This window comes from Schistocerca gregaria, chromosome 5 (assembly GCF_023897955.1).
Source record: "Schistocerca gregaria isolate iqSchGreg1 chromosome 5, iqSchGreg1.2, whole genome shotgun sequence".
Classification (NCBI taxonomy): Eukaryota; Metazoa; Arthropoda; class Insecta; order Orthoptera; family Acrididae; genus Schistocerca; species Schistocerca gregaria.
In genome coordinates this window covers 123674573-123697314 of record NC_064924.1, presented here as the reverse complement: position 1 = coordinate 123697314, position 22742 = coordinate 123674573, and the positions used below count along the sequence as shown (strand labels likewise).

At 36.2% G+C, this 22742-nt stretch overlaps 1 protein-coding gene across 3 annotated transcripts in view; it reads right to left on the bottom strand.

Annotated features, from left to right (window-relative positions):
- Positions 1–18199: 18199 nt before the first annotated feature.
- Positions 18200–22742, bottom strand: part of LOC126271894 (metallophosphoesterase 1) — a 118660-nt gene continuing 114117 nt past the window's right edge. For all 3 annotated transcript variants that reach the window (XM_049974275.1, XM_049974274.1, XM_049974276.1), the window contains exon 9: positions 18200–19775. In XM_049974275.1, the coding sequence (XP_049830232.1) occupies positions 19614–19775 (162 nt within the window). In that variant the 3' untranslated portion in view covers positions 18200–19613. The remainder of the gene's footprint in view (positions 19776–22742) is intronic.

Sequence of the window (22742 nt, the reverse complement as noted above, 5' to 3'; positions counted from 1 at the left end):
CAATTTAATCCTTTAATTTACTGAGGTTTTGTTTGAAAACATGGGCAGACACACTGTGTCAGTCAGCTGGATCTTGACCACACAACATTCTTTCATTTCATCCCATGTTGGCTTGCATGTGAATGTGATGCGTAAGTGATGGCCTCTTGCACATATTGATGCACTTATTGCGGACTGCCAATGAATGCCGATGGAAGAATCAGCATTTTTCCAATGTTGCTGATGTTTCTATAGTTTAAAACCGCATCTCACAAATGAATGTATCCTCTGAATGCAATAATTTATTATTTAATCGAATGAAGAGATGTTCAGGTTCAATTTTCACATACATATCTACCACATGTTGATGAAATAGTTGATGACATTGTAGAATATGATTTGTTTCATTCTGATGTATCATTATGCAGTGTGAATGATAATTCACTGCTGACACATTTTTATTAAGTTCATCACCAGTAAGAAATAAGTGGGAAGAAGTGATTGTAAAATCGGGAAACAGATATGCAAAATTCTGAAAGGATAAGTTTTTTTTATTTGTTTTATGTGATGTACTGCGTCAAAGTAGGGGAAAGGGTTGTATCTTGGAACAGTTTTACCTTGGGACACTTTTTATAAAAAATAGAGCACTCTAGTGGCAACTCTAAGCACTATGAAATCAAGTAGGCAGACCTTTTTACAGAGAGCGTAGGAAGCCTTGTTGTATTTAGATGATGTCTGATGCCCGAGGAATAGTGTTACATATTTTTGTATATGAAATACAATTAGCTATTATCCTTAGCAGACATAAAAAGTAAGTATGATTATTGATATTTCTTATATATAGTGTTGTATGGAAATGTTTAAGTAAGCTATTGATGTCATGAGTGATAAATATATGTGTTTATAAAGGTTAGGATACTGTTTTCTTTTATTGTGTACTTGGTTTTTGCCTTGGGTTGTATGTTATGACATATCCCAAGGTACAGCCAAACGTTTCATCAACAACTTTACTTATGTTCATTTTTCTTTTTAACGGGCAGAAGTAAGATGAGAAGGAAATGAGAGAAATGAGATGCAGAATATATGGAGGCAGCTGCCAATGAGATTTTTACCTGGAAACTATCTTTATGAGAAGCAGCTGAAGTATATGAACCGTTGAAAAGTACTCTTTCTCAAAATCATTCCAAATATGTAGAATGCTATGCAAAGTCTTCAACATTGAGCAAGAACAACTTCTTTCTCATATAGTAAGGGCTGCACAATGGAATTTTGGTATGAATATGAATGGTATAAAGAAGTTAGTCTTCCAATATGCTAAAGCTAACAGCATTAAATATCCAGTGACATGATAGCAACAGGAAATGGGCAGAAGACAATATTACAAAACCTTACTGAAGTCCTACAAGAACAGAATTTTCCTAAGAAAACTGGAGTCAACTAGTCTAGCCCACTGATCAACTTGAACATCAGCGTCATCTATGTTGTAGATTTATGGAAATTTATGTTCAGTACTGGGAACCGGGGGAAATGATCCTACATAATGATACAGTTGGCCTTGAATTTTAAAAGTTGTCATATATTGGTATTCGAATAATTTGTTGGCTCCAAATGATGTCATCTGAAATGCCAAGTAGTATTTGTGTTGTAGGAAGTACTTGGAATTGTTGAAATCATGTGATATCAATGAAAACAGACATATGATATGCATACTAGAGTTATGACTTCTTAACTTTTCTTCAAAATATTAACTTCCCTAATATTGCATTTGATGAACTTTCACCTCTGGGTTACTTTCTTGGTATTATTTTGGTCTGTCCATGTAAAAACCTCTCATGCCCAATACAAAAGAGTCCAGAAAAATGTAGATATCCTCTGATAGTAGTTAATATCTCTGGAACAAAATGACATATCATTGCAATTTAAAGCAGTAGTGTAGTCCACTGTTTTCTCAACAGATCTTGGAGCAGGTTTTTCAGCAAATGCCACTGCAGCAATGAATGAAGTAGGATTTTCATTTGAGCAATGCAAGGCCACACTGAAGTGGTTCTGGAAGTGTGAAAAGAAGATGAAGGTGCAATGGCAATGGCATAATGTGTACGGACTCAGCTACCAACATGTACAACAATTTATGGTGTTCAGGATAAATTTAAAGCTGATAGTACTGTTTAAGGATGTGCATAAGGAAAGGTCTGGTCAATAAAAAACGTCAAAAATTCCAGCTTCCAGCACTGCTACTTTGCAACATTTTACTGTCACCTCAAAAATCTGTGAAGCAGGGTGCACGTGAAAGTGGGGATTACCATCAAGCATACAACAAATTCAGAAGGCTGCAAAGTGGAAAGTATACATTCCAATACTGCTGCACCCTATGAATGAGGACGACCTAGGTTGGAGAATGGAGTACTGCGAGTGCTTTCAAGGCATGCTTTGCTAGCATGAACAGTTTTCAAGAATGGTTATCTGCCCTGACGAGGCACAATTCAAACTTAATGATACTGTAAACCACCATACCTGCATGTACTGGGCTCCTGAAAATCCTCATATTCACGTGGACACACATGAAAATCTACTGGGTCTTAATGTGTGGTGTGGTCTGTCATCACACAGTTTTATTGGTCCACTCTTCTTTGAAGGTACTGTAACTGGTAGAGGTTCATCTTCATATGCTGCAAACATCAATTTTACCTGCCATCTGGGAGGTGTTTGGAAATGAAAGATTTTATCTACAACAAGATGGTGCTCTGCCGCACTACCACTGAGATATCAAAGCCTACTTGGATCAAAATCTACCTGGATGATGGATAGGTTGTAGATGAGCTGCTGATTACCCACAACAGCCTCTGGACCTTACACCTCTTGTCTTCTATCTATGGGGGACCTTGGAAAACAAAGTTTATCGACGGAAGCTTGCTACACTGAATGAGCTATGAGAAACCACTGAGGTGTCCTGTGAGGCTATAACATCGGCAGCACTGACAGTCATAGTTCAGTCAACAGTTTAGCGGTATCACATTGCTTGGCTGCTAATGGGGTCATTTTGAACACATAAAATAACCTCCTTCCATGCAAGAATTGTAATGGTATGTCATTTTGTTTCATTAATATTGACTATTGAAGAGCTTATACTTTTTTCTGGACCACTTTGTATAAGTGCATTTATGTAGTATAGGAAAATAAGACTACATTTGTCTGGAGCAGTGCTCCTTCTATTATCTTTCATAATAGCATTTATTTTATATTTAGGTTTAAACATGTTGTTTAAAACTAGATGATGCAAATCAGTAGTAGGGTCAGCTGGAAATAAATTTGTAAACCACTACAAAGTGCCATCCCAATATACCAGAAATGAAAAAGGACATGAATGAGATTCTGTGCAGAATGCCTTTCAATGGAGATATTACAGGTAGTTTTTGGGTGTTGTATGATGAACTCAAAGAGTGTGCTAACTTGTGAAGAAGATAGCACAAGAATTACTGCAACACTGGGAAAAGCTGAGCTTCCCTTTTCTTTCTTTATACAAAGCTTGGCAAATTCATAAACATGTTTGAAAATTATAAAAAGTGGAGGAATGAAGAGTTTGAAGATGTTTCTCATACTTTCAATATTATAAAACTGAGTGGAAACTGGCTGTGCAGTGAAGAGAAAGAACTTTACAGAAAACAAACTGAAACAGGAAGCAAAAGTGGGACACCCAACTGAGAAAGTGGCTACTTTTACAATTATCCATACTTCAAATTGTTGAAGAAATTTATAAGATATGTCAACAAGCATTGTGCAAGAGTTTAATAATAGTAGTACTGAAGGAGACAAGAGCGGCAGAAAACGGTTTGCTATGAAATGACAGTATCAACCTACAAAATCTGCAGCCAAGTTGTAGTCAAAAGTGTTCCTCTCAACAAGAAAAGCATGAAAAATTCTTCAAAACTGGACTTAAGATGGAATAATGTACTTACACCATTACAATTGGGGATTTGGCATCGAATGGTCCAGTATGCTGAGGAATTAGTGACCAGCTCAAAGAACTTATTAGTAAAGAGGAATTCTACGTGATATTCAGGAGGCTATAAAATTGACAACTGAGAATATGAGGTGGTCTCTAAGGATTCTTCAAGAACTCTGCATCTCAGAATTTTGGCTTGTGAAAGTGGATCAACCGAGGGAATCTTAACCAGGTTGTAGGCGCTCTTGGATGAATAAAGTGCATGAAGGAGTGTCAAATGATTATTTTTGAGCCCACAGCAGTCAATTCAGGGCAAAGAAGTAGTGTATTTGCTAGACTCCAGAGAGAGTTCAGACAAAAAGGTCTAGCAGAGCCTCAGTTTATAGGGTGTCCTCATATTCTATAGTTCTATGACACTTGGTGGATTCCTTACCCCAACAAAATCATGGTCATCCAGCATCAACTACCAGTTTGCTGAAGATATTTTTGCAGCATATGGAGAGTTGCAAACAAGCTATTCTGGATCAGAAAAGACACATACATAAAAACCCAGGATAGAGAGACGACTTCAGGTTTGTTTTTCAACTCTGTGAAGGGTACAATTAACATCAAGTTTAAGTAAAAATAGCCACTAATCAAAAGGCAGATGCTACTTTCCCTTCATAGAATCAGGTGGAATTTATGGGCAGTCTCTGTACTGATTACTTATATTCTCCTTCTGAAATGGAGAGATCAGCTCAAAGCTATTTGTGACTTCATTACAACTGCATGGGCAAAGTCATGGATTTCAAATCAGTACTATTTTGAGAACACACATGATGAGCTGCATACTGCTATATCCAAACTGAAGTGCCCTAAGCCTTTAAAATCTTTTTCTACTCACTGGAAAAATGAATTTTCCATGCTTGTAGTGCCTCACTCGAGAATGGTGGTCGATCAAGCTATAAAGCTGATGGAAAAGGTTCACAACACTTGTAACAGTGACAAAATCTTAACAGCAAGTTGACAAATTTAAAACCTTCTTGTAATTTATTGTATACAATATTTCCTTTGCAAATAAAAGCTGTGTAAATTTGTTTTATATACTCCCATATAATACAATATACTGTTAGGTGCAGCAGCTTTTTTCACAATTGAACAAAATTGATGACTTATTTGAGACTTTTAGGCAAAAGTTTAAAGCTTGCAGTCACAGCCTTTTAAATTTGGAAAAAAATTACAACCCTTGCACACACACTTTATCCATTTGGCCTATGTCTACACTTGGATTGAGACAGTAGTCGTATCTGTCATTGTATTGGAGTGCAGAGAGAGTAGTGTCAACATGTGCTGTCAAGTAGTACAAAAATTTCCTGCATCCACTCTGTTCATTGTCGTGCTGACTCCGATACTTGCAGATGAGTAGCTCATAAATCATCAGGTAAATTACTTGCTGCATGTTGCCCTTCTGATTCCAAAGCACATGATTGGGCATGTCTTATACCATGAGCTAAATTTCTTAACTGTGTGTTGGTCTCCCGACTCTGATTCACATGACTGAGCAACCTGCAAATGATCTGATTCGTTGCTCACTTGGAAATCTTCACTTCCTTGAGAAGCACCTAATTGCTTTCTCTTTCAAGCCTGGGTGGTACATCTACCAAATGATGTGCATTTTGGAGGCATGACTATTTTCATGGAAGAAGCTACACCAACCGTACAAAGTTTCAACTCGATCAGATGAACTACTTATTTGCTAATGTATGAAAATTATTGTATAAGCTGCTTACTTTGTTAAACAAACTGTTACACATCTTACATGCAACAGCTTACTGAAATTGCACCACATAGAAGACGAGATGTCAAGAATCTCGGCATTGTCTTTGTTGCAGTTGATTTTAATGGAAAATTGGTTCATTGTTTCTGGAAAAGCTATACAGCTTTTTCAGACAATGCCAGTCTCTTTGGGAGCAGACAGACAAACATTAATTTTCATGTAGATAAGGATTACTAAGAGACGCCTAATGTTTCAATCACCTCCTGAATGTTGACGGAGGCTATTATCTTGTCAGCAAATCTGGATTTGCAATAAGTTTCAAGTCTGTGGTGCCCATGAGACTGCTGTAAGTTTAAGATCATTTCTCCAGTAATAAGTGATCATTAAAAATTGTTACACCTCCCTCAGGCCTTTTCATGTCATCGTGGAAATGCTTTGTCCCTGCCAAACATGTCCCACGCACTTTCTGACAGTTACCTCTAGAATTCACTACTATGAAAATATACTGGTGACTCAACAGCACTCTACCACAAAGCACATGCCACATTACACTGGGATCAACTTCAACAGTTCAACTAATGAATATACATTTTGTTCTGATATATGTCAAAAATTTAAAAAATATTTGGGGTGTTTATGTCCTGTGGAGCATTATACCTTTCTGCAATTTAAATAGTAAAAATGTTTAAGTCATTGTTGCTTATGCCACACTGCACTGTAGTGCACAACATTCTGGGAAAAATGACATAGATTTTATTCCACTACAGGGGAATATGCTCAAAAGACTCCACATAAACTCAATGACACAACTCAGAAACAGACACACAACTTTGCTCAAACATTCAGGGAAAGACAGATATCTTCATTCTTGCGCACAGTGAGATCATATACCACATTCTGGTACGGAAACAACCAGAGTGATATAAAATGGTAACACATGTATCATTTAACTTATATTGAAGTACAAGAATTATTTCATGAAGTAAAATGCAACCAATGATTTTTGCCTTTCTTTCAAATGTTTTATTTTAATCATACAAGACAAGAGCCACATTTTGACAATAGTAGAAGTGTAATGTACTTAAATACTGACAGAAATATAAATATCAAGAATATATAAGAATTTTACATTTTCTTATAAATAAATTTTAAAAATATTCAAAATAATTTTTTTCACACCACCTTATGGTTAAAAAACAATGGAGATCAGATTTTCATCAGTAGTAATTTTACTCCTCCTCAAAAAGTAAGTGTAGGAAATGTTCACAGAGTCATTCATTAGATGCTCCCTGCTATGATAACAGCAAGTGGAGCTACACATCTTATGTTGATAAATGCGGCTCTGACAATTAGTAAAAACTAAGCAACATGAACAAAACAACAAATGAATCCACATCCAAAGCTTAGCAATAGGAGCACATTAATTTGAACACAAAATTTTCTATCACACACAACATTTAAAGCACAACCGCATACTTACAAATCTACACCATTAACAACAGATAAATGGAGCACACACACACACACATACACACACACACACACACACACACACACACACACACACACACACACACACATATATATAACTCTGCTAGCTAATGCAAATTCCTTGAAAACATGTTGCAAAACATATCGATTAATAGACTGTCTTTCATAGATGAAACTATGAAGGTGAAGGTATGTTCTCAACCATAATAACAAAAAAAGGGTATAAGCCAATACAGATAAAAATTTACCACATTTCTAATAAATCAAATTTTTCTCACAAAAAATATATTGCTGATTCCTTCTTTAATATCATATTTCACAAGTAGATGATAAACTTCAGGATGTCCTTCAAAATGCATCAAAATATAAAACAAAATATTTACTGGAAATCAAGCTCTTTGAGTGACACAAGGATAGTCAGCAATCAGAAACACTATTCATCCACACAATAAAAGAAATAAGTGGAGGGGAGAAAACTGTTTCCAGATTTTTGTCACATTTCTAAGTCAGTATTTGTCTCAAAAAACGCAAGTTTCAAATTCAGGAGATCTTTCCTCTCAAATTCTCTCTTTATCCACTGATTTAATAGTTAGGTGCTGTTCTAAATACTACTGCTCCATGTCGTATTGAATCTCTTCCATCTGCTCCATATTGAACCTGGAAGCTAATTCTGCTTCCTTCTTATTTTTCCAAAGTTTCATAACTTTTGGGACAGTATTGAATCATAACTCAAATATCAAACAGTGTAGTGCATAGAATGCAAGTAAATTGAATGCAGTTACCAGAAACATGCTGCAATAAAACAATAAGCATGATTTTGACTTTGGTCATTTTATTAAGCTAGTCAATTATTTTTCTGGTGCTGAGAGCTCTCTCATCAGTGCAATGTGCTGTCTACCTATTTGCTCTATTTCTTGGTGTACATTCTCAGTATAACTATTTATAAAAGCAGTCAGCCTTTGGAAAAAAAGTTTTTGTATGAGCCAGTTTTAACTTGACACAAGCATTTACTGAAACATACTGCTACAGTAAAGAGCAGAAAAAATACATCTCAGAAAACATATTCTGTTACTCATCATTTGAGAAATCTTAAAATATTCTTAGGTTTTGCTTTCAATGATATAGTTCACCAAAACACAGAAAGGTATGTGATACCTGAAATGGTTTATGTTTTCTGCCATGCATGAGGCAGGTAGAATTACTTGTTAAGTAACAAAATGATGCTGGTGTGCATCTCATTTCATCATTTTTTAATGAAATAAAACTTTTTCCTGCTGTTGATGTTTACTTTCAAGTGAGAGAGAATGTGTGTGGATTATGAACAATATAACTGCTGACATTAGTGCACACAAAATAACATGATGATGGTAATAGGTTAAAACTGATGCGTAAGTGCAGGATAATATTTCTAGGAGATGTTCGGAATACAGAAAGTGCACTAAGGATCTACTATGAACAAATTACTGTATTTCATGATTCGTTTACTGCTGGAAGGAACTGTCCAGAACATAGTTATTAAAACAAATAAATAATAATTTTAAGCATAAGTAGTTCTGTGATATCCTTGTGCAAACAAAGTGACATGAAGGACATATTAATTTCTGTCTTCACAGCCTTGTTCCATTCAAATGTCTGCTAGAGCACAGCATTTTACATACACTTACAGTCAATAATATTTACATATGCCAAACATGTTTTAACACATATGTATCATCACTGGTGCCTTAGCATTACATATCACCAACTATTAAAACTTGTAACAAAGTTACATAGGTAAAAGAATAAGTAGGAACATATTAGAGCCCTATTACCTGCAGTGTTAGATATTTATATAGACCAATCTTGAAAGTTTATACTTGACTATAGATTCAAGATTATATAATAGTGCATGACTCGCAATGCACAACCCATATTATATTGCACAATAAAACCCCACACCAGTAATGCAAGTGTCTCTCTCTCTCTCTCTCTCTCTCTCTCTCTCTCTCTCTCTCTCTTTATAACATTTTGCATTAGTGTTTCTTCAGATACAATGAGATTTTAATGTTTTCTTTTATTAGCCCAAATTACAGCCCATTTAATGACAGTTGTTGCTATTCCACTGCTCAGATCTTTTAAAAGGCTGCTTGGGGTAAAGTAGAGACTGTGATACTACATTTCTTGTTTGAGCCATGATATAGTTAACATGCATCTGGCTTTGTACCCAATATTATGACTTTAATGTCTTATTCTTGGCAACATTTTAAAATGTAAATCTAACAGACAATTTTGATTAGAAGAATTTCTTGCATCAGAAAAAATTGGAGTTACAATTACCCCTTCAGTTACAGATGAATAACAAAAACATTTACTGGAAAGAAATGAACTCAACATCATAAAATAACCACAGTTCACAGTACGGACTAAAGAAAAAAGTTATTGTAAAGAAACTGAAGTTGGTGCTGGAAGCAGTATGCTGTTACAAAAATATGAATGTATCAGGCATACAATGAAGCCATGGTTAGTTTACATTTTTTGGTGCAGAAATTTGTGTGAGGCTAACACTGTAGTTTTACAGCAGCAAATTAACATTTAAAATGAGAAATAATACACAACAGTCAAAAAGATAGGAAACAACCTCTCTGGACACATACTTTTCATTTCAGTGTCGAGACAAACTAACTTACACCATCTGTGGACACACATTATATCCAGAACAAAGCCATGCACCAAACTTGAAAGCCATAAAATGTCTCTCTTACCTATTAGAATCAATGTAAAAGAGGGCAGTTGATTTTCTAGCTTCACATTCAATGTTCCTTTAGGCATCACCCACATTATAACTAACTACTTACTATGCAGCTGCTACTTAAAGCAAATTTGGTCCCTGTCTTTTCTTGACACTTATTAAATAAGGGGCTGTGGTTAAAAGATAGTCTTGTACAAAAATAAAATAATAAGGAATTACTAGATACTGTAACTCTTTCCAATTTTCTTTTTTTTCTTTTAGTTATCTGTGCCATGATGATTTAAACACTTCTAAAGAACAACGATTAGGTACACCAAATTACCAGAGCACATAGCATTTCTTTGTTGTACCTCTCACCCCTCCCCACAATCAATAAAATAAATAATAAATGTGTTGACAATTAAAACGGAGTGGCACTAAAATGATACATACAGATTGAACTTGAAAGCACTCAATGAACAACTTTGAAGTTATACATAACTGTAACTATTTAAAATTCAGTTTCAGTTACCTAATCTAAGTCGAGGGGAAAAAAAATAAATAAATAAAATGTGGAAAATGATTAGCAGAAGTTTGTGAGTGTTATGAAGGTAATGAGCATTGATGCCAGACTTCTCTGTGTAATTGTATCAGGTTATGTGGACAAATCTAGAAATACATTATTTTGTGAAAATCATACCAATAATGGAGTGTTAAGTAGTTTTATGTCCTGATTTCATTAGCAAAAATAATTTCTAGCCTTTAAGTTTTCTCTCTGTTTCATTTCATTCTTTAATTTCAACTGGATATAATTTTTGTTTTTATACACACAAATTGGTATTACCAAGTCTGTGTAGAATGAAATGAGACTACTGCTTACATTACTATGGAACTGCTTACCTTAGCTGTAGTGCAAATGCCCTGACACAAAACAAATACAATACAGCAAACCATAAAGAAAAAAAAAAGAAAAAAAGAAGCAGGCAGTGAAAGCCAGATTTATTCTGAGTTATTAAAAAAAATTAAGGTCCAGAATCAGAGCTACAGCCATCAATAAAAATAGTTTGGTAGACAAGTATGCAATTATTCTCATTGTATTTAAGAAAAGATGAACTTGTGTGCAACAACAGTAAATAAATGACTTTTCTTGATATAATCTTACTGATTTCCCTTTAAAATAAAATAATCTCCATAACCGAAGAACCAATGTACCTTCCACAAAATTATATCCACTCTGAAGAAAGAGTTAATATAGATGACCAGATATTGTTCGAATTTTTTTTAAAAATACACAGTGTCGGCACACACTGATATGCAAACACATGAGACAATTTAAAATAGCTCCAAAATTATTCATATTAGTTAAAATTTGTATTGAAGAAATTTTCTGCCATATAAAGACACCAATAGCAGAAACTGAAAATTTTGAGCTGGACCCTGGACTGAGAGAAGGGGATGTCATGATATTCATATTTTTAACCTCATTTTAGAGAATACTGATACAGAATTTACTAAGATTAACAAAAAAGCAAACCACCTGCAGAATTCAAACATTACAAGATGTTCTTTTTAGAACAGAAGTAATCCAAATGATGCAAAACTATTATTAAATTGCTGATAAAATAGGTGTAAGTTTTAATGAGGAGAAAAGAGAACTCCAAGTGATAAGTAAGGAAAACTTTGGAGATAGATGGATTAATGTTCAAGAGAGCTGACCACTTCAAGTAGCCATGGAGTTTCTTTAACATGAACAACAGAACAGATATAAAAAATGTTCCATCAAGTTTTGGGTGTGCAGCCACAAGAATTGTCCTTCTTCTTCTTCTAATATTTTGGCTGTATAACATTCAGTCATCTTCAGAGTGAGCTGCAAGACTGCTGCTCCAGTGCTCGCTTCGTCCCTTTGTACTCGTGTACTGCACAACTGCGCATGCGGCCACAGGTGCAAATGCGCCAGAGACATTTGTTGGCAGCAGAGATGTGCACAATGCACGAGTTACATCTATGACTCCGCAGTTGATCTGTGTTGGCATGTCGATATATCATTGTGAGATGCACTGTGATGACGTCTTTGTAATTTTATTACACCAAGTGCCAGATTCCATGATTTATCAAGGTTGAAACCACTATCTGTATTAATTCAATTCGTCATCAAGCGAATCTCAATTGCCTTCTTCACTATCGAGTCCCAGAAAGATGATGTAGTTGCCAAAATTTTGACGTTGTCATACAAAATACTGTGACCAGTGTCAATACAGTGCTCTACCACTGTCAACTTGTTAGGTTGTAAAAGTCATGTGTACCTCCGGTGTTCTGTACATCTTTCTTGAACAGTACCAGTTGTTTGTCCACTGTAAGAAAGGCCACATTCACATGGAACTTTGTAAACTCCAGATTTTCGGAGCAGCAAATCATCTTTGACAGCGCCCACAAGTGCAGCTGTCTTGGGTGGAGGACGAAAAATCATGTTAACTTTGTGTCTACTGATAATCCGTCCTATTTTGATGAGAGGCTACCCACATGTTGCAGGAAGGCCATCAATTTAAAGGTTTCTTCATCTTCTTCTGCTTTCTTTATGGCCTCTTTCGATTTAATTTTCAGTGCCTTCTGTATTTGCTGTGGGGAGTACCCATTGTCTTCAAACACTCTTTGTAAGTGGGAAAGCTCATTTTGCAGACTGCTTTCATCAGACATAATATGCGCTCTATTGGACAAAGTTCGGAGAACACTCATTGTCTGGGTAGGATGGTGGCAACTATTTACACGTAAATACAAATCCTTGTTCATTGACTTCCGATACACTTTATGTCCCAAAGTGCCATCCTCTGTGCGCCGAACCAGAACATCCAAGAATGGAAGGCATCCCTCCTTTTCAATTTCCACTGTGAACTTTATTTGATTGTGGAGAGAGTTCAGATGTCTTAAGAAGTCTTGCAAGTTATCTTCATCATGCGGCCAAACTACAAAGGTATCGTCAACAGATCTAAAGAAAACCATGAGTTTCAAGTCAGCAGATTCAAGGGCCTTCTCCTTGAGGTCTTCATTTATCAGCGCCATCCTCAACAATTAAAGCCTTGGCAATATTTACATTTGGAAAGCCTCAATAGTTTCCAAAATTTCCACTTTTATTCTATCTTCTTTATCACTTTAATAATTTCATATGTATTTTTCTGCAACAGACTTAACACTGTTTCATTAATTTATCTTGGCGGGGGAAAAGATGGAGGTAGAATTTCCGATCTTCAGCAAGCAAAAAATTTAGTACTGTTTAAAAATCCATGTAAAAGCAGATGATACTATCCTAGATTTTTGAAGTATTAGTTCCTTTCTCAGGAAGGAGAGGGGAATTGTTCAAGAAAGTTAAAAAATACAAAGCAAGTCACTCAGATCCTAGGAAGAGGTGGCCCCCACCTGATGTGAGACCTATCCATCTCTCCTATCTGAGGAAGGAGCTTATAGTCGCATACACTAGGACAGTGCCTTTCCCTTCTCCACCTATTTATCAGCAATATCACTTTTTTTATCTCCTGTAGGTAATTCTGTGTCATAATTTCATAGTTTAACATTGTTTGTTACAGTACATCCATACTTATGTCTCTAACTACAAAGTACCATGTTCCTTCAGTCAGGCACTTTTTTTCATTTTAACATACTTTATATAAATAAACTCCATTAAGCAGACTGTTACAAACATCCTACAAGGAATTTTTCTCTGCATTTGTATTTTCTCTTTCACTAAAAATTAAATACAAAACGTTAAATATTACACACTGCAGTCACATGGTTTATCCAAAACAATATCCAAGGCTACTCTCGTATGTCTATCAGTCAAAGTCACAATTTCATAAATTCCAGGGCACCATACCATAAAACCCAACAATCCCATTTTTTCTTTTTTCTCCATGCTTTGAGAATACTTAAGAAATAGTTTTATGAAAACTTGAAATCTCCAGCTTTAAATTTTTTATTTTATGTGTACTTTTGCAGTTTTTAAACCATTATTAAATTACAAGAAAATTAAATTAAACACCTCTTCTTATGAATAACCTGCTTAAAAAGATTGAAGTCTTTTCTGGGCCACACAAACATTATGACTGCTTCCAAATACGGTTCAAGGTTCGCTCCAACAGACATCACCACAACCTAAAGAACTGATATTTTTCACCGACATTACATTTATTCATCATCCTGTAAAATCATTTTATGCAATGTAAGGTATGGTTTCCCAGAAACCATCACATATGTGATTTTCTGGTCTGTTTCTCCTCTCTTATCATTAAAAATATACAACACAGAGGTCAGGAGAAAGCAACCACAAATCTATATGAAGACAAAAAATTCTCAAGTGTTTACATGAAATTCTAACTATAAGTAATAAAAATTGAGACTTTTATAAATATAAAATTAAATAATCACTTATTTATATGCTTAGTCAGGTACAACATTTGTTACATGACACACCAATTTTACTACTACAAATGGAACAGTTTTGCATTACAACAGAAACATCTCTATAGTTTCTATATGTACACACTTAAATTCATCAACTATACTTGGTGCAATACACTCAGATAAAATAAACACTTTATTTTTGTAAACAGATAAACACTTACTGATCACAGCCCAAAGAAACTAAAAATATGTATAAATGTCCCAAAAATTATTATCTGTTTGGTAAAAGAAGCCTAGATAACTGGTCAAAGAGTGAGCAATAAGATCAGATGAAGTAGAGCAAAATGTCTAATAGTTTTGTGCTTCCCTAACGGTTTCAAACAATATTACGAAATGGCAAATTATGCCTTATCATGACAGCAGACAATGAGAGATTGAAAACATTTGTCATTAGTGAACCATTGGGTTGGGTGTTTCCCCAAAACATCAACATAAGTTTCCTTTGCACACTAGGCATTAGAGACGTGACAAATTTTATGACTGTGATGGAACTTTAAGTGCCTATCTCATGTGATCAGCAAGTGTTGAATCAATCTACAGTATAACATATAAAACCCACTTAACTGGCCCAGGGTTGCTACATCCCCCTTAGAGAACTTCCCTGGGTAGAAGGATACCCTAGATAAGAGTGTTACTGAGGAAATGAAATATACGGGGTAGACTAAACCTAGCAAGTGAGATCTGATTCCTGATTAGGAGTGGCCTTTACTCCAGAGGAGAAACCTCTGGGGCTACCAGCCTTAGTTGCAAGACTGAAGATGGCATGATGACCATCTTCCCAAAAGACTCATGTGCTCATGCATGATGGAAATTACTTCAATGGATACAACATGAGCTTAATAGTCCCCCACTAGGACGACTGATGCAATTGGGCTTTTGCATTCTAAGGTGCCAAAAACATACTGCAGTAGCAAAGAGACAGGGTATCAAGAAGAAGCACACTAAACAAAAATACACTAGTTAAGAGAGATTATTGATTCTGACTCTCAGATCTGTCAACAAAGCATAAATAGACATGCTCGTTTGAACATAAAAACCCTGGAGAGGTTAAAGAGTTCTGAAAAGAACTGGAGGACGCCACATTCAACATATCTCAATGTCATGTAATAATTCTGCTACATGATATAAATGTAAAGACAGACAGGGGAAAGGAACTCTGAAGCATAGAAGATAGTTTCTCAAAAGACAAAATGAAGCTATTGGAATGAAGAAAAGCTTACAAAATACTTCAGGCTATTCAGCCTAAAAAGTAGTAACATGATGTTGAAAGACTTTTCTAATAACATGAGGACATTGCTGTCACCAAAGCAGGTGAATACCAGCTGGATAACAGCCATCAGAAAAAAGAACATGAAAGAGGTACTGAATATTAAATTCAGAAAAGGAAGTGAGATAGAATAAGATCATTATCTCACTTAGATCAAGGTGAAATTTTAATCTAACAAAAAGAAATGAGGCAGACAACAGTAAACTCTGAAGCAAATAGACAATGAATAACTCAAAAGTAACTGGAAAATATAAGAAGGAAAAAGAGAGGTATGGGACATGGAAAGATATTGAGTAACACACAGAAAACATCAGAAAGAATTGATGGTGGAAGCAAGAGTGTGAAAGCAATTTGGTAAATAGTCAAGAAGCCTGGAGGTGGTGGACTAGCAATTAGATGGGGTGTAATTGGGATTGATTTAAAGCACCTAGAAAATGGATGACAAGAGTACACTGAGGGGTCAAAAGACAAGCAGACCAATCCAAACAAGATGAATTAAAAGAAAACTCTAGAAAAATTAACATGGGTGCATTCTGTATGTGAATGAGAGATAATTAACAACCAGAGAACAAACTAGCAGAGTGGCAGTAAATATTAAAGATAATATCAAAATCTGTTGAACACTGCACTACTACAAGAGAAACAAGAACCAAGTGCAGCTAAGGAATATGAACAATCAGAAGAGATACTCCAAGAAGAGGTAACAATGGCAATCCAGTGGTTCAAGAACAATAACACAACATGGGAAGATCAGGAATTGGCTGAAACGATAAATGTGCAAATAATAATATATAAATGCCACTACTCATAAAATACATCTGGGAAAAGGAGAAAATATCAGATGATTGGAAGATGGAAATCATGTGCCCATTACATGAAAAGGATGCCCAAAAGGCTTTAATAACTACAGAGTAATATCTCAGTTATGAGTCTCCTTCAAGATCCTCTCAGAACTCCTGGTAAACAGAGTTAAAAAGCACACAGAAAACCAGATTAGTAGGATTTAGAAATATGCAATGTCCATCACAAAATTAATCAACAAAGAAACAAGATGACAATATTGGCATTTGTATATTTCAGTGAAGACATAGCACTCTTTAGACAGACAACCTTGATCAGTAATGCTTGGTAGCACTCACCTGCTTTAAAGTATTTCACACCTTTCAAATATGGTTTTGGATAGACAAGGTTATCGAGATTCAGCTCAAGTGATAACAACACTAAAAATTCTTGCAACAAATTTGCAGTATTCATAAAACACACTGGAATACGGCCCCTTGTCCTATATTAAAATCGTCCACTTCCGTCTTTATCAGCCCCACCACACACCACAACCTCACATTATGTGTCATCCTCATCAGCTGTGCTGGTGCACTGTTGTAGTGTGTAACGGGACTGGCAAAGATAAACGTGGACAATTTTAATATAAGACAAGGATCCGTGGCACACTGGACTTTATGAACTCTGCAAAGGCATTGTTAGTTTTAGTGTTGTAATCATTTGAGCTGAATACCAACAAGCTGATGGTGAGAGCACTGTATTGAGAGAAGTGCATTTAAAATAATTGAGTACCACCACATATTACTTAACAATGTCTACCTCACGTCCAGAAAACAGATAAATCTGTTTAAAATATTAGATGAATCCAGAGTAAATCACAAGATCAGACTGCTGATCAAGGAAACACAGATACCAATCTGAACCACAATTCAAGGAAGAAATATCACACCTTTTTGAGGTCATGACAGGAGTGACACAGGGTGACAGACTTAACACAAATACTTTTTAGGCAATTTTTGAAGAAAATAATGTGAGAGGAAGAGGAGGAGACGGGGGGGGGGGGGGGGGGGGGGGGCACAAGAGGAAATTAATGTTTAATGTTCCGTCGACAATGAGATCGTTAGAGATGGAGCACAAGCTCAGATTAGGGAAGGAAATTGGCCTAGCCCTTTTAAAGGAACCATGCTGGCACTTGCCTGAAGTGATTTATGTACATCACAGAAAACTTAAGTCAGGATGGCCAGATGCGAGTTTGAACTGTCATCCTCCTGAATGCAAGTTTAGTGTGCTAACCAATGTGCCACCTCGCCTGGTATAATCTGATAATAGACAGCAAATTTAAGAGAGTGGGTTACAGGAATGGCAATATGAACACAGATTTTTTAGCATTCACTGATGATCAAATTCTCCTAATTGAAACAGAAGATCAGAAAAAGATCATGTCACAAATGTTGTATGAAAAAGCCCAGTAAATAAATATGAAAATGGAAATTAAGAATACATTTTGTATGCCACAATCATAGTGTAGATATTTTTATTGTTCCAAGAAAAGCGGTTTCAATAGTCTTATGCAGCCATCATCTGATATTACAGAATATGTTATAAAATTGCCATGTTACATTACATTACATAAAGTCAAGGCATAAAAACACATTTCTTGATAAAAATCCAGTTGATAAAATGCTCGTAGTTGATAAAATACAGAGTTAATAAAATCCTCATACCATCCATGCATATTGGTGGCAAACATGACTCTCCCAAGCTTGCCATGCAACACTTGGCACAGCAAACTTGGGAGAGCCATATTTGCCACTAATATGCATGGACAGTATGAGGATTTTATCAACTCTGCATTTTATCAACTACGAGCATTTTATCAATTGGATTTCTATCACGGCATATACACACGGGGCGTACCTTTTGTACTTTGGCTTAATGTAATGTAACATGGCATTTTTTAACAAGCTCCATAAGATCAGACAGCAGCTCAAGTCTGTTGAAATCAATCATCCTGGAACAATAAAAGTGTCTACACTGTGATTGGATCTTTGAAGAAGCGTGTCCATCATTTCCAACCTTATGGATCATCCCCACAGCACAGCACGTGTACCTTACAAGAGGTGAACATGTTGATTATATGAAAAGACAGAAGTAATGAATGTAAATGATGGACTGAAAACAATTTGCAGAATAGTTACAGTGTAGATAAATTCAAATACCTGGGCAAGTGGAAACAGAAAAAAAAAGAATTGTAAATATGGAGCAATGAACTGACAGATGGACTGAGAAAAAGAAGGCTGAACTTTGTCAGGCATATGTACAGGATAGGCATCAAAAGACTTACCAGAAGAATCCGAGAACACACTAAGCAAAGCAAGTGCGCCGCAATATGTATGAAAGACATTGCAAAGGACTTACGGAAGCTATGACAAACTGGAAGACACAATGCACAAAGACATGTGAAAATAAATGACACACACATTCATAAACTTGGAAAATAGCAGAGAATCCTAACACACTGGCTGATGGAGACCAGAAGCCAGAACGTGAAGAGGTTTTGGGAGTAGAAAAAGCCAGATATGGAGAAGTACATGTTAAACATAGTCCTTGGAAGTCCTAATTGCATCTAAGAATATATATATTCACATTTCAACAGAAAATAAAGAAAATCATAGAAGTTGGGATGGGAGTATGAAGTGTAGTCATGCACTCCTCCAAAACTGAGGACAAAACAATAGAATATCCTTAGAATGTAAAACTCCCTCTTCTACATGAAAGACAGTTTGTTTCTCAGCTTTACCTTTGCTGCAAAAATTTTAATGAGGTTTAACAGGAAATGAGTAATTATGCACAAAACTTTAACAAAATTATTCTTTTATTTAACATGTTTAAGATTGTAAAAAATATGACAATATATTATTAAGTCAAATTAAGAAGTTTTTATTTTGTACTCACCATTTTTCGAAAGTTTGGGAAAAATGTATAACTATTGCTAATTCAAAAGTGAACGGTAGTAAGACATAAAAGTCAGGCCATCCAAATGTTTAAGAAATCAACCAAAATATTGTGCAGGTAGGAAAGGACATCCGCAGAAGATAAAAGGTCTTTAAAAAAACAAATTTCATTAAGTAAAACTGGATTTAAATTATCTGTACAGATAAATTATTTATAAGACTCACATACAATTCTGAAAATAATATTTCCTCTTAATCTGTGAAATTTCAAGCAACAAAATACAATTTTATTTCCGTTTAAACCATCGAGTACGACGACAAAACCTTCGGTAAGTTAGAATAATCCATAAAGCAATTGACGTTGCACCAAAGATGTAAATGCTTATTATTGTTGATTCTTGAGGCATCATACATTTTGAAACTGCATAATTGTTTGGCGTAAATACAGCCTGCCAACAGACAACAAAAAAGGGTTGTATATAGAGATAGTCATGAGTTGCACACGATAATAAAGTAACACTAAGTAGAGGTATATAACACAGAATTCAGAATCAGATCCTGACAACTTCCATTTATCTAATGTATGTTTTTACAGACACATGATATAATCATAAATTTTTAACAAAGACAACTGATCACTTATTACAAAAATACTTAAGATCATATGATGATTATGACGCATGTACAGAAAGTAAGTACCATTTCGTTCTACCATCACCACAGCACTAGCATCGAAGTTTCACAATATGTTCATTTTCTCTCCACTGATGCCATTAAAATCAGATTGTGCTGCGATTACATTCATTACCGATCATTCGAAATGAAGCAACTTGACAGTGCTTTGACATTTCTTACCAATACAGTAATGAGGGTGGTGAATTTTTAAACATAATTGTGACTGGTGAAGAAACTTGGGTTCATCATGTCACTCCAGAATCAAAACAACAGTCAATGGAGTGGAGGCACCGATGAACTCGCAAAAAATAAAAATTCAAAACAAACAATCGAAACTCCAGGTTGGAATAGGAACAATATTAGGAAATGAATAAATTGCTACTCACCGTAAAGATGTCATGTTGATTTGCACACAGCACAACGAAAAGACTGTTACACATTACAGCGTCTGGCAAAAGCCTTCTTCAGCAAACACACCCATTCACACAAACAAGCACACATCACACACACATGGCCACTACCACCAGCAGCTCTGAATGTAATGACTACCATGTTGAATAGTAATCTGGAGTCGGATGGGGAAGTGGGATGAACAGCAGAGTATCAATGAGAGGAGAAGAGAGCGCCGTCTGACGGGACATGCAGGGACTAGAGACTGCCTGGTGCAGCATTGAGAGGTGTGCTGTAGTGTCAAAAATGGAAAACGGAAAGGGAAAGGAACAGAAAAAGAGGAGAACAGGGAAGGGGAAAGGACAATGCATACAATGGCAGAGGGTGTGCAAAAATGGAGGAGTTGACAGGACAAAGGGGTGCAAACTGTTGGGTGGTGGGTGTGGGAACATTAGGTTGCCATAGGTTGAGGTTGGAATAATTTTGACAGCAGAGAGTGTGTTGTAAGGATAACTCCCACCTGTGCAATTCAGAAAAGCTGTTGCTGGAGGGGAGGAAGCACATGGCCCAAATTGTGAAGCAGCCACTGAAATAAAGCATGTTAGGTTCAGCTGCATGTTGTGCTTTGGGCCACAGTTTGGCAGTGGCCATTCATCCTGGTGGAATTGGTTGGTAATCATACCAATATAAAAAGCTGTTCAATGGTTGCAGCAGAGCTGGTATACAATATTAATGCTTTCACAGGGGTCCTGGGCTCTGATAGGGTAAGATAAGCCTGTGACAGGACTGGAATAGTAAGTGCTGGGTGGGTGGATTGTGAACGTCTTGCACCTGGGTCCTCCACAGTGATATGATGCCTGTGGCAATGGGTTGGGATTGAGAGTGACATCAACTAGGATGTTGTGGAAGTTGAGTGGGTGATGGGACACCACTTTAGGAGGGTGGGAAAGAACTTTGGGAGGATGTCCCTCATTTCAGGGCCTGATGATAGATATTCAGAATTCTGATGAAGAATGTGGTTCAGTAGTTCAATCAGGGGTTTGTAGTTGGCTCCTTTGTGTGGTGGAAGGATTGGGGACTAGGTTTGGAGAATAGTGCCTGTCTGTGAAGGCCTTGGTGAGACCTAACAGCATAATACGAAAAGGAGTTCTTGTCACTGCTAATATGCCATTACTGGGTGGAAAGACTGTATTGGAGTGATTTTTTTAATGTGGAATGGATGGCAGCAGTCACAACCCAGGTACAGTTGGTGGTTAGTGGGTTTAATGTGGACAAAGGTGTGGATGAAGCCATCAAAGAGGGGGAGGTTGATTTTGAGGAAGGTTGTGCACTGTGTTGAGGAGGACCAGGTGAAGTGTATGGGAGATAAGGTGTTGAGTTTGTGAAGAAATGAGCAAAGGGTGTCTTGGCCCCCAGTCCAGATCAGGCATCATTGTGCCTGTCTGCAGCTCAATGGGTCTTCTGTATGGTGAGTAGCAATCTGCCTTTTCCTAATATTATTAAAATTGAAAGTAATGTCAGCACATGTGCATTGTGTTCTGGAGCAGACTGGCATTCCACTTGTTGAGTTCCTCCCCAGACATGAAAACATCAATGCGGTATGGTACTGTTAAACATTGAGGAAACTTGGGTATACAATTCAAAACAAAAGGCATGGAATGTTTGGACAAGGTATTGTGATGCTTCATGACAATGCACATCCCTATTCTGCTAGAGTCAGTCAAAACTTTATTCAACAGTTCTGTTGGGAGCAGTTCAACTCTTACACTGCACCTTCTGACTACCACTTGTTCTTCAACTTGAAGTGTGATTTTGGAGCAAGGCGGTTTGACAAGAACGATGACATAAAAAACAGTGTTCAGTAGTTGGTGTCTTCACTGGTGGCATCTTTCTATGAAGAGAGTATAGAAAGTTGGTTTCCTGCTATGACAAATGGCTGAACAATGGTGGAAACTACATAGAAAAATAGTTTCAGAAATGCCCTTTCTTGTAAAAATAAATTTTGGTGTGAAAGAAAAATATTTTTGTGTGTTTTTTCCACAACAGTACTTACTTTCTGGACATACCACATAACTAACACAACTTTATGAATTATCCTAATGGTTGTTGTAATTTATTAGTCCCAGATAGGTATAATGACACATTTCACTAACACATAAAGCTCTTTGGAAGCTTGAGTATCTCAGAAGTTCAGTACCCTGAATGTCATATCAGTAGCATTATGTCTGCTATCTTTTTCCTTCATAAGAATTATGTGTTACTTTACCATATTCATGCTGATGCAGGTAGGATGAATATTTTGTTTTATGAACAAAAAAATGACTCTGAGCACTATGGGACTTAACATCTGT